At 41.0% G+C, this 15630-nt stretch overlaps 1 protein-coding gene across 14 annotated transcripts in view; it reads right to left on the bottom strand.

The window, feature by feature from the left end:
• Positions 1-9916, bottom strand: part of MAP3K4 (mitogen-activated protein kinase kinase kinase 4) — a 127953-nt gene extending 118037 nt beyond the window's left edge. For 5 of the 14 annotated variants that reach the window (XM_063666810.1, XM_063666812.1, XM_063666814.1 and 2 more), the window contains exon 1: positions 9028-9340. In XM_063666810.1, the coding sequence (XP_063522880.1) occupies positions 9028-9182 (155 nt within the window). In that variant the 5' untranslated portion in view covers positions 9183-9340. Of the gene's footprint in view, positions 1-9027 lie in introns of all 14 variants that reach the window. The other 9 variants (XM_063666808.1, XM_063666813.1, XM_054490489.2 and 6 more) reach the window with 6 other exon arrangements.
• Between the last annotated feature and the right edge of the window lie 5714 nt (positions 9917-15630).

The raw sequence follows: 15630 nt of genomic DNA, 5'->3' as shown, positions 1-15630 counted from the left end.
CTTATATATGTGTACACATATATATGTATATACATATATACTTATATACACATATATTATATGTGTATATTATAGTATACATATATACATATATGTGTATAATATATAATATATATTATATACATATGTGTAAATTATATATTATATGGACTATATATGTGTGCATATATGTGCATATTATACACTAGATATGTGTGTACATATGTGTATATTATAATATACATATTTGTATATATGTGTACACGTGTGTGTACCCATGTGTATGTATGTGTGCATACACATGTGTATATGTGTGTACACGTGTGCATATATGGGTGTACACATGTGTGTATATATGGGTGTACACATGTGTGTATGTGTGTGTACACATATGTGTGTATATATATGGTGTACACATATATGTGTGTATATATATCAGGGGAAAATGAGTTCCTTTCTTTTCTTAAGGACTGCTCTATGTGAAAAATTTTAAACACAGGTTAGTGTTTCAGAGAAAGATCAACAAATTACCTAAATTATTCACATAATGCCAATCCCAATTTTACTCTAAAATTAATCCTAGATTTTAAGCTGATCTTTACAATTCTTGTAGTTGAAGGATAAGCAGCCAAGAGAACAACCTTGAGAGACAAGCATAGATACATTCTTACTCTTGCCTTCGGGTAAGAATGCTGTCTTCAAGAAGTAAGTATTGCCGGGCTTCTTCAAAATTCCATTTGATCATTTAGTAGACAAATAGTGTACTTGTTCTCCTGACTCAGTCTCAACGGACAAGGTACTAAGTACAACAGCATCCATTTTATTTTGGGTAGAGCTATGCTTTTAAAACTGAGGGTCACAACCCATTTGTGAGTAATAAAATCAATTTAGTAGGTTATGATGAACAATTTTTAATAGAACAGAATAAGAATTGAGTATCATATATTGCAAGGTCAAATATTGTTTCAAAATTGTTTTCTTTTGGTTATAAGGCACACACGCACTGTCATAAAATATATTTCTTACTGTAGGTCACAACCATAACCACAGTTTCAAAACCACTACTGCAGACCAGAAGTTAGGATCTTACTGTCTTCTCGATCTACAGACCGACCCCTGAAAATAACAACATATCTTAAAATTTCTGAGCATTGGCTCTTCTTTATTCTGTGAGCAAGAAAAGTTTCATGGGGGAAAAACGTTGTGGATGATGAGTTTTAAGAGGATTTCACATTTTCTATTTGCATTTTTTTCTGAAAACAAATCTTTCATCTCATTTGATCCTGTTGAGTCCAATTCATCCAGAAAATACAGCATTCCACGGTTGCCAAGTAACTGTGCACATGGGCTTAAGCTGGGCTATGTATGGCAGGTGGCTGGAGAACACCTTGGCTTTGGACCTTGACCAGGGGAGCACATGGCGATGCGAGGGTAAGGCAAGAAGGGCCTGCAGATCTGGAGCCTAAGCTGTCAGCTGGGAAAGCTGCAGCCCCTCTAGGCCATTTTTCTCATCTCTAAAACGAGATGCACAGCCCAAATGATCTTATAAGAGCTCAACTCTTGTAATTCTATAAGCAATGGCTAGGAAGTTGGATGAAATGAACACTAAGAGTCCTACCATCTGTAAGAACTTGTATTAGCAAATGTTTAAATCCTTATCTGAGTAAGAACTAAATACTTACACATATAACAAACTAACTCCAAAAATTGTGTGAGAAAACCAAGTTATATCTACATTTTTATGTTCCCACATAAAAACACTTTAGGATTTTAAATAAAATAAATGTACTATCGTCCAAAAGTTCCCCACTGAAAGACTAAAAAGGTTGACAATTTCTATTAATTTGACAACTCTAAACTAGCTGTCCTCTAACAAGCCCTATTCAGAAAGTTCTACATTTCAGCAGTATCTTCAAATAGCCTGCTCACACACAAAAAAGCTTCCACTGAAAACATCAAATCTGATCAGCTTTAAAGCTTAGTATCGACTTTTCTCCACAGAAGGCTTCTTTTGTCTGAAATGAAATCCATGTATGAAATGCTTTTGATAGACTGCCTAATATATTCTTAATAGCTTTCCCTGCTAATTTATAAACATGTGGCATCCATATGACCCATGAAACCAATACTGCTCAGGTAGGTCTGCAAATTGCAAAACATGAATGTTCTTGTAATTCAAAAACAAAACTTCATGTCGCCTGCTAGTGAATAAATATTTAAAGGCAAAGGCACTCGATTACACAGTGTGAGATCTGCAGAGGTCTAAAAATGCACCTACCATACTCACTGCCAGTGGAATAATGTACCTTTTAAAATACAGACATTTCAAGTACCCCCCTTAAAATGGGGAAAGCATTTTAACACAATATACATGTTGAGAACACAGTTCTAGATTTTAAGTATTTCTATTAATGTAAAAGACCACCCTAACGTAAGTCCTGTGTTTGTTTTGTTACTGGAGTTGTTTCTAATCTGCATACTCTATTACCCAAGCTGAAGTAGTTTTTTAAAAGCAGCTTGCTACAGCCAGCTCAGATAGTTCACAGATACCAAAAATAAATAAAATAATTTAAAATTTGGCAACAATATTCTCTTTATATCACAGGGACTCTCATCAATTTCAATTTTAGTAACAATTCAACGTAAGAAAACTTCAAATTATAAATGAGCTAGTTAAGAATTTAGGCTCTCTGATTAGCTTTTTATTTTAAAATAAAATGTGTAACACGTTCATCATAAAAAGTTTTAGGAAAAATTAGTATGTATTCTTTATATCTTTTTTCTATGCACATACACTTTTTAAAATAGGATCACACTGAGTATTAGGGTTTTAAGAAGCTTAACTCAAATTAATAGTTTAAGCACAAAGAGAGATTAGCTCACATCAAATCAAGAGAAAAATAGGGACAAATCTAGCATAAAAGGGCAACTGGCTGACAGTGTGGTGGTGCGCACCTGTAGTACCACCTATTTGGGAGGCCGAGGCAAAAGAATTCTTTAAGCCCAGAAGTCTGAATCCAGCCTGGGTAACATATGGAGACTGCCATCTCTTTATTTATTTTTATTTATTTACTTATTTTAAAGGCAACTGGCCATAGACCTCTCTCAGCCTCTCTGCTTTTCTCTGGGGATTAACATCACTGTCTGAGACCAGGTCCTCTGTAGGAGCTTCAGGAAGCTAGCTCTAGGCTCATGATTTCTCAGCATATATTTCAGTAAAATGCGCTTTTCTCTCTCCCAGCTCCAATTTGAAAAATCCCAGGAAAGAAACCTAATTGGCCTGGACTGGGTCAAGTGTCATGCCTATGGCCTGGCATCTGTAAGAAGAGGACAGCTCCAATATGTACCATGTAGTCTGAGTCAAGAGAGGAATTCCCCCAAATAAGGCAGAAGGAAGACAGTGAAGTAGGGCAGACACAGCTGGTGGACAAATATGTGTATGAGATGAACAACCACCTCAAATTTTGGCTCCCATCTTCTGCAAATTCTGTTTTATAGTCTGCTTGTTTTTGCTGAACACAGTGGTGAGTATGTATACATCAGAAATACTTGAGAATCTTCTTAAAAATAGATACTCAGGTACCACCCCAAAAAGGAGTTGTATCATGAGCATTTTCACATGTCACTAAACATTATTTAAAAACACAGTTTTTAATAACTGGACAGAATTCTGAAGTGGTTCTAATTTTTTTAAATTTAATTTTATGACTTAATTCCAGAAAAGCCACATACCATCATGATCCTTTTTGAACACAATATTCAAAAAGAATTTTATGAAAGCACCAACCACTGACATCTTTGCCACACTGTTCTGAGAAACTATGTTAAAGGATTCTTGGCGAGGGGTGGTGGGACAGAGATTATGGGGAGAATATTGGGTGGGGGATGGAGACAATAAGGTGATTCTCTGAGACTCACCATTAGTAAAAATGTACCGTACCACTGAGGTTTAAAAAAAAAAAAAATCTTAAAGGGAGAAGGATAAAATATACTCCCAAATTAAAGCAGGAAAAGCAAGGTTTGTTATAAAGACTGAAGATTAAAAACAAACATACTATAACCCAAACAACTGAGGAAAGTTTGTGACACGAGGGAAAAAAGCAGCCTGTGTGATGCCTAGAAAATAAAAACCTATGAGTAAGTCTGGATCGCACTGCCTCTCATTCAGAAGCAGGGCACCTGATAGGGATGCAAGCCCACCTCATTGGTCTGCTAACATGAGTCACCGGGATCATTCAACTCATTTCCCTTGCTAATATCATGCTTACTAATCAATCTCTTAATTATACTGTGGCTTTCTACAGGCAAGAGAATACACTGACTAACCAGGTGTACAGACAAAGCCAAGTATCTGTGCCTGAGAAGCGAAGCACAGTGAGTGTCTGGGCCTTGATTATCGTGCCAAGGGTGTGCCAGCTTATAAAGACCTACGGAGTCTTCAGCTAATCTCCTTCTCTCATGTATTCCATTTTCTCTTTAAAGAAACTACTTCCAGTAGCCTACTGATAGGCAACGTTAAGGAGTCTTTAAACAGCATACATACTACCTGGTCAAATGACAAGGCTGAGACAATAGAATGCTATGAGTAAAATCATAGTCATGAGGAATAAGGAATTATTAAATAACAGGAAGTTATTACAACAAATGTATCCAATGAGCAGGCAAGATCTTTATATCCCCATATTTCAGCAGAGATCAGAACAAGATTTGCAGGACACCATGAGAACATATATGAAGGAAACAGAGTGGCCTCTAACAAAGACAGAAAATTAAAGGGAACCACAAAGTCCTCCTAAGTGACAAGTCCCCGGTTGAAAACATGAAGTTTCTGCCATCACTGCTGTTTGGTGACTCTTCTTTGCCTAACGCCACCCCCGCCAATGATATCTACTGTTACAGTGGTGTGAAGCCATGACCATCACTGATGCTGCACCAACAGTCTGGAGCGCCACAGGAGGCTGACTTCGCCAGGGAGAACAGGTGACATACAAGGTCAAGACTGAAACACACAGGCTCAACGTGGACATTCAAGCTGAGAGGCAGAGCAAATCGCCTAGGAGTGACGACATTCAACTAGTTTTTTAGTAGTGAAACCCAGTTTTTCAAATGAATTTACAATAAATATATAAAGTAAATAATCAATTCATTTTTTAAAAAAAAAAGTTAATTTGTTAAATTTATGCAGCATGTATTCATAAGGACAATGAGAACAATGAGGCTATTTTTAATATAAATATCTTAAATGAAAGGTTACAGTAAACAAGAGCATTATATTAGCCTTAATATCCAATTTATTCTGTGTTTTAGGTGTACAGATCCAATAAGTCACAAAGGTAAACTGTTCCAAATTAGTTTTAATAGCTCTCCTAGTCACCTCAGGATCCTCCTAAAACTGCCCCAGAAGCTTGAAAAAGAAATGATATGCAATGTTTATTTCAAAATTTAATCACTAACAATAACAACAGCTATCCTTATCATGAATTCTTTATCAAAAATAAGGACAGAAGTATCCGCAACTGACAGCAAGCAATAAAACCAGAATAGAGTACTATGACCTCTCTGCCTGTTTTGTGTTGCTGGGTCACTGCATAACACTCTTGGGTCAGGAGGAAAGCACACACCAGGCAGATGTGCCGGGCTGGCTGCACCTGCCACGATGGCGCACTTGCTGCACAGCTTTGGAGGCCAACATGTACAGGCCTGAATTCTACAAAAGGCCTGTGCATTAATACAACCTTCCTAATCAATGACACACAGACATAAAGTACATGACAAAGATGGCAAACAGAGTTTTATTCTAGTCTGTGGCAAAACCAGTTAACCTGGTAGCATAAATTATCACATTATTGGTTTCCAATGTATTAAAAGGTGGCATTTCACACATTTTCAACAAACATAAGAAAAAATGCTCAACATCACTAATTATCAGGGAAATGCAAATTAAAACCACAATGAGATACCACCTTACTCCTGCAAGAATGGCCATAATTTAAAAATAATAATTAAAAAAATAGACAATGGCATGGATGTGGTGAGAAGGGAACTCTTTTACACTGCTGGTGGGAATGTAAACTAGCACAACCACCGTGGAAAACAATACGGAGATTCCTTAAAAAACTGGCCAGGTGCAGTGGCTCACGCCTGTAATCCCAGCACTTTGGGAGGCCAAGATGGGCGGATCACGAGGTCAGGAGTTCAAGACCAGCCTGACCAACTTGGTGAAACCTTGTCTCTACTAAAAATACAAAAATGAGCTGGGCCTGGTGGCAGGCACCTATAATCCCAACTATCCGGGAGGCTGAGGCAGGAGAATTGCTCGAACTCGGGAGGCAGAGGTTGCAGTGAGCCAAGATCACGCCACTGCACTCCAGCCTGGGCAACAGAGAAAGACTCTGTCTCAAAAAAAACTAAAAAAACCTAAAAACTAAAAGTAGAACTACCATTTGATCCAGCAATCCCACTACTGAGTATCTACCCAAAAGAAAACAACTAATCATATGAAAAAGACACATGTACACACGTTTATAGCAGCAATTCACAATTCACAACCGCAAAAATATGGAACCAACCTAAATGCCCATCAACCAATGAGTGGATAAAGAAAATGTGGCATATATACACCATGGAATACTACTCTGCCATGAAACAGAACGAAATAATGGCAACTGTAGCAACTTGGATGGAGCTGGAGGCCATTATTGTGAAGTCACTCAGGAATGGAAAACCAAATATCGTATTCACTTATAAGTGAGAGCTAAGCTAGGAGGATGCAAAGGCGTTAAGAATGATATAATGGACTTTGGGGACTCGGGAGAAGGCTCAGAGCGGGGTGAGGGATAGACTACATATTTGGTACAGTGTACACTGCTTGGGTGACAGGTGCACCAAAATCTTAGAAATCACCACTAGAGAACTTATTCATGTAACCAAAAAACACCTGTACCCCAAAAACTATTGAAATAAAATAAAATACAAAAGAAAATTGTAAAAAAAAAAAAAGGTGGCATTTCACACATTTTGAACACGTACACTGAGCTCCTCTAAAATGGTTAAAAAAAAAAAAGTTCAAATGAACAACTGGATTGCCCCTGCAACATCTTTTACCAAAGATCTACAGTAATTCTGTCAGAGGTCAGTTCTATGTATTGAAGAGCAGGTGGTGACAATGAGGACATAAAAAAGAGAAAACAACAGCTTTGTCAAGTAATCTGTTTTACAGATTTTCTATTGTAAAATTAACTGCAATGTTGCTAAGAAAAATATTTCTCAGATCTTCTTGTTCCATACACTGCTGTTCACTTACAGTTGGATGAAACCCATTATCCTGACCTATTTTTATTATAACAAAGACAGAAGCCTGACTGAAAAATCTTTTTTTTTTTTTTTTTTTTTTAACACTGAAGAAGCAGTCATTTTCGCAGCACATTTTCATCTCTCTGCCCATCTCGCTTTTACCTAAGATTGTTCATGTCCATTTCTTTCCGGAGTAGGGTTATACAGAATTCTAATTTCTGATCTGCCCATTTGGATAATGAATTCTTCATGGTGGTTAAAGACACGGGCTGTGCAGCCAGACCTTTCTTCATTACCAGCTGTGAAACCCTGGACAAGATACTTAACCTGTGTGCCTCAGTTTCCTCATCTGTAAAAAAAGAGAGTATAACAGGACCTACCTCATAGGGTTGTTGAAAAGATTAAATGGGTTAATAGAAGTAAAGACAATGGCCTATTTTAAGCATTAAGTGTTCACTATTAATTTTAAAGAAAAAGGTATCAAAATTGCTCACAAACTGATCCGTTAACAAATTTATAATAAACTTTCCGACAAAATTCCTAAAAATACAAGATGTATTCAAAAGGAACCAAAGGAATTCTCATTACACCCTGTACCATTATTCAGAGAAGTTGTTCCTTAAAAGTACCCAGAACTATCTCAGAATTAAGAGAGGCAACTAATTTCTTCACAGCTTATAAAAATAAAACAAATTTGTTTGGGCCAACTGAATGATGACAAGCAAGAATATGGGTCCTGTGTTCAGTTCTAACTACAGCTACAGATGTGAATTTTCTTTAAGCAGGAAAAAGAGGACACTTTACTGCTTTATTCCTAGAACTACAGAGCAAGACCATAAGATGCCAAGAGGAGCTGCCGAGGTATTTTCATTACAGGGGACAGGGGGCAGCAGTTCGCAAGTTTACTCTGGGATGCAAAGGACAGGGAGTAAGAGGACATTTGAACATACAAACATAGGCACGTAAAAAGAGGGAAATTCTCAGTTATGGTGAGTTTGTTCTCCCAATTAAAAAAAAAATAAAGACATAAAAATACGTTAATAGAGTATGGAAGAAAAAGCAACAAATGCTTTGGTTACCGAAGTTCCACCTTAGAGCTTCCTGCAGTAGCAAAGTTTTAGACAAATGAATCCTTACTTTTGTGCACGTGTGAGCAACAATCTGCACAATATTAGCACTAAAAGACAGTAAGGGGCCCTCAGAAAAGGAAAGCAACGTATCTGCCTGCATAGTCTAAGTGCAGTTTCTCACCGAAGAGATGACAGGCATTCTCTGGAGCGGGCAAAAGGAGAAAAGGAGGAGAACGCGGGGAAATAGCCAGGACGCACTCGATTTCCGAATGTCTCATTTACTCGAATGAAGGCAGAGGGGAGGGACCACTTTCGTTTAGCAATGATGAGAGGCATTTCAGTGAGGCCACTCTTCCGAAGCTAGCGGCAGGGGAGGCAGCCGCACTCTGCTCCCAGCCCCCGCAACGTTGAGGGTGAGCTGGGGGAGCCTGCAAGGGAAGGGGAGCTGGCCACACGCTCGAGCAGAACACTGCGGAGCTGCAACCCCGGGAGGAGTCGCCGGACAGACTCAGAGCCGCGGTCCCCTGGGACCCATGGATGCACCGCGCCCCTCCCGCCCCAGCCTGCAGAGCCTGGATGCTTCCCTCCCCACCTGGCGGGAAGCAGAGGCCCTCGGGCCCGACCGAGTTCGGGCCAGGACCCGCCCCGCTGTCTGCGAGCGACCGACTGCGGCCGCCACACTCACCTCGCCGCCAAGCAGCACTCGGGTTCTGACTCGGTCTCGGGTTCCGGCGGCGGCGGTGGTGGCGGCGGCGGCGGTGGCGGCGGCTCCTCCATGGCGGCGGCAGGCGTGACGGCAAAGGCGGGAGGAGGGACCAGCGCGGCAGCGGCTTCTCTCATCCGTGCACGGAGCCCCGCATGGCCGCGGCGGGCAGTAAGCTGCAGCCTGGCGCGGGGCACCGGAGTGCCGAAGTGCGGGAGTGACTCGGCTCCGCCTCCGCCTCTACCCCGCCGCAGGAGCCGTGCGCGCCGCGGCCATCTTGGAAACGGCGACCGGCCGAGCGCCGGGGCTACGGTGGGCGGCGAGGGACAAGCCTCCGAGATCGGCGGCGGTGGCGGCGGCCGCGGCGGCGGCGGCGGCGGGCGCCGGAATCCGACCGGACGGGGGCGGAGACGGCGGCAGGGAGGGGCGGGGAGCGCCGTCAAGTGTCGGCGCGATTCGGTCCTGCAGCCGGGTCTCGCCAGCTCGCCCGGTTTTGCCCTGGCCGGTGGCAGTGGGGGACTGTGGAGCGGAGCCGGGCTGTGCAGCGGGCTGGGAGCTCCAGGCTTCCCAGGCGGTCGTCGGTCTGGGAGGGACGCTGGGTAGGGCCGATGAGCAGGGCGGGCACGGCGCTGTGAGCCCGGCCGGAGTCGCCGCCCAGCGACCTGCCACCCGGATCCCACCTTCCAGGAGGACGGACGTCACCCAGACACTCGCAACTCCGGTCTCTTGACAGCGCAGCCTTCTACAGGCTCGAATTTTTAAGAATTGACATAAAGTCTCCGGAATTCCAGACTATTAAAGTGACGCCCCCCTCATTTCAACCCGGCAAAACTTCTCACCCCAGTGTCATAAGATTCGATAGCGATCTCCCAGAAACTTGGACTGGAATGCTCCTACACTGAGGGGGTGGGGGGGAAGAAGAAATGCTAAAGATTATTTCAGAGTTACAGAAATCCTGTTGAAATTCCAATGCATCGTTTACTCTTAGCGCTGGGGCTTCACAGTTTTTTTTTAAGTTGGAAATATTTACAAAATTTCCCATAGGGTGAAATCCAGAGTTAATCCAAAACCAGAATCTTTTAAAATGAAGTACATTCAAATGTGCAGATTTCTTAAAGCTCATTTGGTTGAGCTTTGATAGGTAAAATGCACGTTTTGAACAACTCTGGTAACAAAGAAAAACATTAAATTGATTATAGATATATTTAAAGACCAGTTGTGAAATTAGCTATATTGTGCTCAAAGTATGTTACTGACATTTCTCCGTCGTTAAAAGGAACTGCTTCATTCTAGTTTTTTATAATAGTCTGTATTATGTGTATAGCCTGATAGTGCTGAACTTCTGTATTGACCTTCATCTTATTTACTCAACAATATTCATTCGACAAATACTTATTAAGTGCATATATGTGTCAGGAACTGTACTAGATGCTGAGGATGTAGCAGTAAGCACAACAGACCAAGCTAACAGCTTAGTAAAGGGTGAAGTAAAACAAAACAAAAAAGTATTCAAAAGAAATAAACTGATTTTTATCTTAATTTTAAAAATTACAAGTTTTTAAAAATCACAAATTGGTATCCATGTGTAATTCATTTCCGTGCATTTTCTTGTGTAAAGAAAGCTTAGTAAAAGTATTTCTTAGGTTTCTGTAATTCTAGTTCTCTACTCGATTTTCTTCTGCAATTTTCTGAGCCAGAACCCTTCTTAGAAGGCGTATTAGAGACTTTAAAAGTTAAATAATAAAATAAATTTCTTTAAACAGCATTGTACTACATATTCTTTGGTATGACTACCGAATTTAAGCTAGCTGATAATGCAGACACGTGTGTACAAGTCACAAAACACTTAGCAAATATAATCAGCATCCGGGAGACCTGTGGCTTGTTCTTGTTTTTTAATTTCCACTTGAGGGTACTATGTATTTTAGCAGGAACCAAGTAAATTTAACTTACCTAATCAAGTAATGCATCATGTATAGAAACCTAAGTTAACTGGTACAAATATTCAATGTAAGTGTTGTGACTTTTCGCCCCACCCCCATGCTGGGTCCAGGAAAGTTGTTTCTCTGCCTGACAATCCTCTCATCTCAACCCGTGCCCCTACTTTGTCTCCAGGGCTCCCAGTGAGCTCCTCACAGCCCCCAGATTTCTTTTCTGCCTTCTCCGCTACAGTGTAAGCTCCTTTAGGAAAGAAGCCATTCTTCCTTCTTCTGACCTTTGCCTAGGGATCAAATGTCTCTGGTGCCCAACATGGTGTTAGTAGAACTCAGTAAGTATTGTTGCATTCATGAAATAGTTATTTTTTTAAAAGTTATTAGATTTTTGTCTCTAAATTTTTATTCTTGTTTAGCATATGGTTGGTCTCATTGTCTCATTACCTTTAATAATATTCTTTTTTTTTTTTTTTTTTGGAGACAGGGTCTTCCTGGGCTCAAGTGATCCTCCCACCTCAGCCTCTGCTGTAGCTGGGACTACAGATGCATACCACCATGTCCAGCTAATTTTAAACTTTTTTTTTTTTTTTTTGATAGAGCTGAGGCCTCACTATGTTGCCCAAGCTAGTCTTGAACTCCTGGCCTCAGGTCTCCCAGAACCCTGGGATTACAGGTGTAAGCCACTGCATCCGGCCTAATCATGTTCTTAAAAACAATGACAACAAAATCTTCAGAGAATTACCTTTCGCTCTTTGTCCTCAAGACTGAATCCACATAGCCCTTATGGAATTTATTTACTTTGAAATGAGTTTAAAAAGCTAAGGTTCTACTGAAGACCTAGTCTAGGTTGAGCTACGTAACATTCTGAACATTGCTTACCATGAGTTTAAAGCCCATTTTTGACATACACAAAACCAGTTACATATTCATATGCATGTTCTTTCTGCTTTGCCAAAAACACTCAAAAACCTTGGACATATGCTACCACTATTATGAAGTCTCAAATTTCATCTCTATATAGTGTATATATATATGTATATAAATGTAAAGGGCATAATTGTAACACCTTAGCATATTTCAAGGCTAGTATATTAGTCAATTTTATGGATTTTGCCACAGGATTATTTTTAAAAAATTTTTTTTATTTTGAGATGGAGTCTTGCTCTGTTGCCCAGGCTGGAGTGCAGTGGCGTGATCTCGGCTCACTGCAACCTCCACCTCCCAGGTTCAAGTGATTCTCCTGCCTCAGCCTCCTGAGTAGCTGAGATTATGGGCACCTGACACCACACCTGGCTAATTTTTTGTATTTTTTGGTAGACACAGGGTTTCACCATGTTAGCCAGGATGGTCTCAATAAAATAAGTGATGTGATAAATAGGGTTATGTCTGCTATTAAAAAGAAAAACCTCTAAGGCTATAGTTTTTAAAATTATTATTAGCGTGGTGCTGCATTTTACTTAAAATAAGTTCCTCCCTTCCCTGTGGTATTCCTGAGGGAGCACACCCCTTCATTTCCTTCTGGAAGTGCAGGCAGTTCAAACCAGGAGAGCCCACATTTCTTCATTCCTGTTCTGGTTTCTCAATTCCCCCCGACCAGATTCCGGTGTGAACATTCAGACAAAAACTTCAGCAGTTCTGGCCCTCTGCTCTCTGGTGGCTCCTCTACAGCTCCGCCCAGCTCTGCAGAGGCAGACAGACAGACAGCACAAACATGCAATCTGCTCATGACCAGAAGGGCTGATTAATTTTCACTCCAGCACACGCAGAGAAAGGCAGACTCAGTGAAAGAGAGCAATAAAAACCTCATGTCCATTGGAGAGGACCTAAATTAAGCATGACACACATTGATTTTTTGTTTCGTAATGATACAGTGGCATCTATTTCTATCTACTGGTAAAACACCAAAGAAATACTGGATATGTACAAAAGATAGTAAACTTTTTAAAAATTTACTTTTCAGATTAGGTGTACATCTGCAGGTTTGTTATATAGGTAAACTTGTGTCATGGGGGTTTGTTGTACAGATTATTTCAACACCAAGGTATTAAGCCAGTACCCATTAGCTATTTTTCCTGATCGTCTCCCTCCTCCCACCCTCCACCTTCCAACAGGCCCTGTGCGTGTTGTTCCCCTCAGTGTGTCCATGTGTTCGTATCATTTTGCTCCCACTTATAAATGAGAACATGGATGTTTGATTTTCTGTTCCTGCATTAGTTTGCTACGGATAATGGTCTCCAGCTCCATCCATGTTGCTGCAAAGGACATGGTCTTGTTCCTTTACATCTGCATAGTATTACATAGTGTATTATGTACTTCATTTTCCTTATCCAGTCTACCACTGATGGGCATTTAGATTGATTCCATGTCTTTGCTATTGTGAATAGTAGTTACACACTTTTTAAATAGTCCTTATAACCTTAAATCTCATCCTTCTTGGCTGAGTAGTAGGAAGTTGGAGAAAACCTCCACTGTTTACTTTCTGAGAGGTGATTTGCCTGTTTTTGTTATTTCTCCACCATGACATAAATCACTCCTTATTGCAGACATTCTCCTCTGTATGAAGAATCTAAATTGAACCCCCAGGGGCTCCAAATCATTAGATAAAGAATTAAAGATTGCATGCTTTCAAAAAATAATTAGAATAGTGGAAATTACCCAAATGATTGAAACAAATAAAGGGAAAGGACGTGTCCTCCAACATATAAAACGTGAGCATGTCCTAACCCACAGGGAGGAGCACCCACTTCATTTCCTTTGGGACATGCAGGCAGCTAAAACCAGGAGAGTCCACGTTTCTTCATTCCTGCTCTGACTCCTCAATACCCCTTTCCAGGATCTTGCTACATGAGGAACAGATGGCTTAAAAAATGGAAATTCCTGAGGGAGCACACTCTTCTTGTGAGCCAAGATTTCAATGATTTCCCACCAAAACATCTAGAGACCATGCCTGATTCTCATCCTTTCATTTCTCTTTCAGATGTCCACGTGCAAGGCCTAGAGAACCAGAAACAGCAAGCTGCAGTTCCTGTATTATTTTCAGATCCCTTAAAATCACCAAGTGCATGTGCATGAGATGGAACCAGGCAGGGAGAACCGAGGTGACATCACATCAAGGAGCTCCCATGCCCTCTGCCAGAGGCCTCTGCCCTTCACTTCCACATGGCAAAGTCACTTCTCCTTTCAATGCTGTTCGTGTGTCTCCCGCACCACTCTTGGAAGACTTCCCTGCCCTCCACCACTAGCCTGCCTTAACCTGCTGGCTAGGTGCTCCTCCTCAATGTTCCCATAGCACTTTGGGCAAACCATTATTTTAGCCCTATATCATCTATCTGCATCTGTATACTTGACTGATTACATGTGTATTTCTTCCTTGTGATCTTCTCAAGAGCAGGCAATATTTCTTGCTTATCACTGTATCTTCAGCAGCTAGAATAACACCCTGTAGGCAGTAACTGTTCAGTGAAATGTCTATCAATAAATGAATGCTGGGCACAGTGGCTCACACCAGTAAGTAATCCCTGCACTCTAGGAGGCCAAGGTGGGAGGATTGCTTGAGCTCAGGAGTTCAAGACCAGCCCAGGCAATATGACAAAACCCTGTCTCTACAAAAAGTACAAAAATTAGCTGGGCATGGTGGTGCACTCCCACCAACTATTCAGGAGGCTGAGATGGGAGGATCACTGGAGCCTGGGAGGTCAAGGTTGCAGTGACCTGTGATAACATCATTGCACTCCAGCCTGGGCAACAGCCTGGATATATCGATGGGGAAATAAATCCCAGATATCAATTACTGTAGTACAAGTAGACGATAAGAAACATCATAAACAAGTTTTTTTTTTAAGTTCAACAGACATTCACAAGAATTGGAGACAACCGAGGTGGACACAAGTAAGGAGAAAAACCTATATTTAAAAAATAGACATTCAGGCCGGGCGCGGTGGCTCATGCCTGTAATCTCAGCACTTTGGGAGGCCGAGACAGGCGGATCACGAAGTCAGGAGATCGAGACCATCCTGGCTAACACGGTGAAACCTCGTCTCTACTAAAAATACAAAAAAATTAGCCTGGCGTGGTGGTGAGCACCTGTTGTCCCAGCTACTCAGGCGGCTGAGGCAGGAGAATGGCATGAACCTGGAAGGCAGAGCTTGCAGTGAGCCAAGATCACACCACTGTACTCCAACCTGGGTGACAGAGCGAGACTCCATCTCAAAAAAAAGAAAAAAAAATAGACATTCAGTATAAGGGGGTAAAAACCATGTTAACTCCACAATACATGAAACCCTTTGTCACAAAAATATTATGAAGAATAGAAATAACCTAGATTTTTATACTGACAGTACAGAATCCTTATAGTCCTACTGGCTACTTGTGTAGATACACTTACTAACAAACAAAAGGCTTCTAACATCATTCTGACTGAAGTAAGGAAAAAGTAATAAATAAATATGGAAATGGACTTTTAAACACTGATTTTTATTGAGATATGGCTCTGATGCACATCAGAAATATTTTGAGCCAACCAAGGGTCAGAAATAAGTTCCACAAAGTCAAGGACTCATCCTTCTGAAGTTTACATTTTCAGAGTAGTTTGCCACATCATGAAGTCCTTGAGTTGGAAACATGCTGAAAGGCATCTGATTTACCCTTATTC

Source organism: Pongo pygmaeus, chromosome 5, assembly GCF_028885625.2.
Source record: "Pongo pygmaeus isolate AG05252 chromosome 5, NHGRI_mPonPyg2-v2.0_pri, whole genome shotgun sequence".
NCBI lineage: Eukaryota > Metazoa > Chordata > Mammalia > Primates > Hominidae > Pongo > Pongo pygmaeus.
This window is presented reverse-complemented; position numbering and strand designations above follow the sequence as displayed.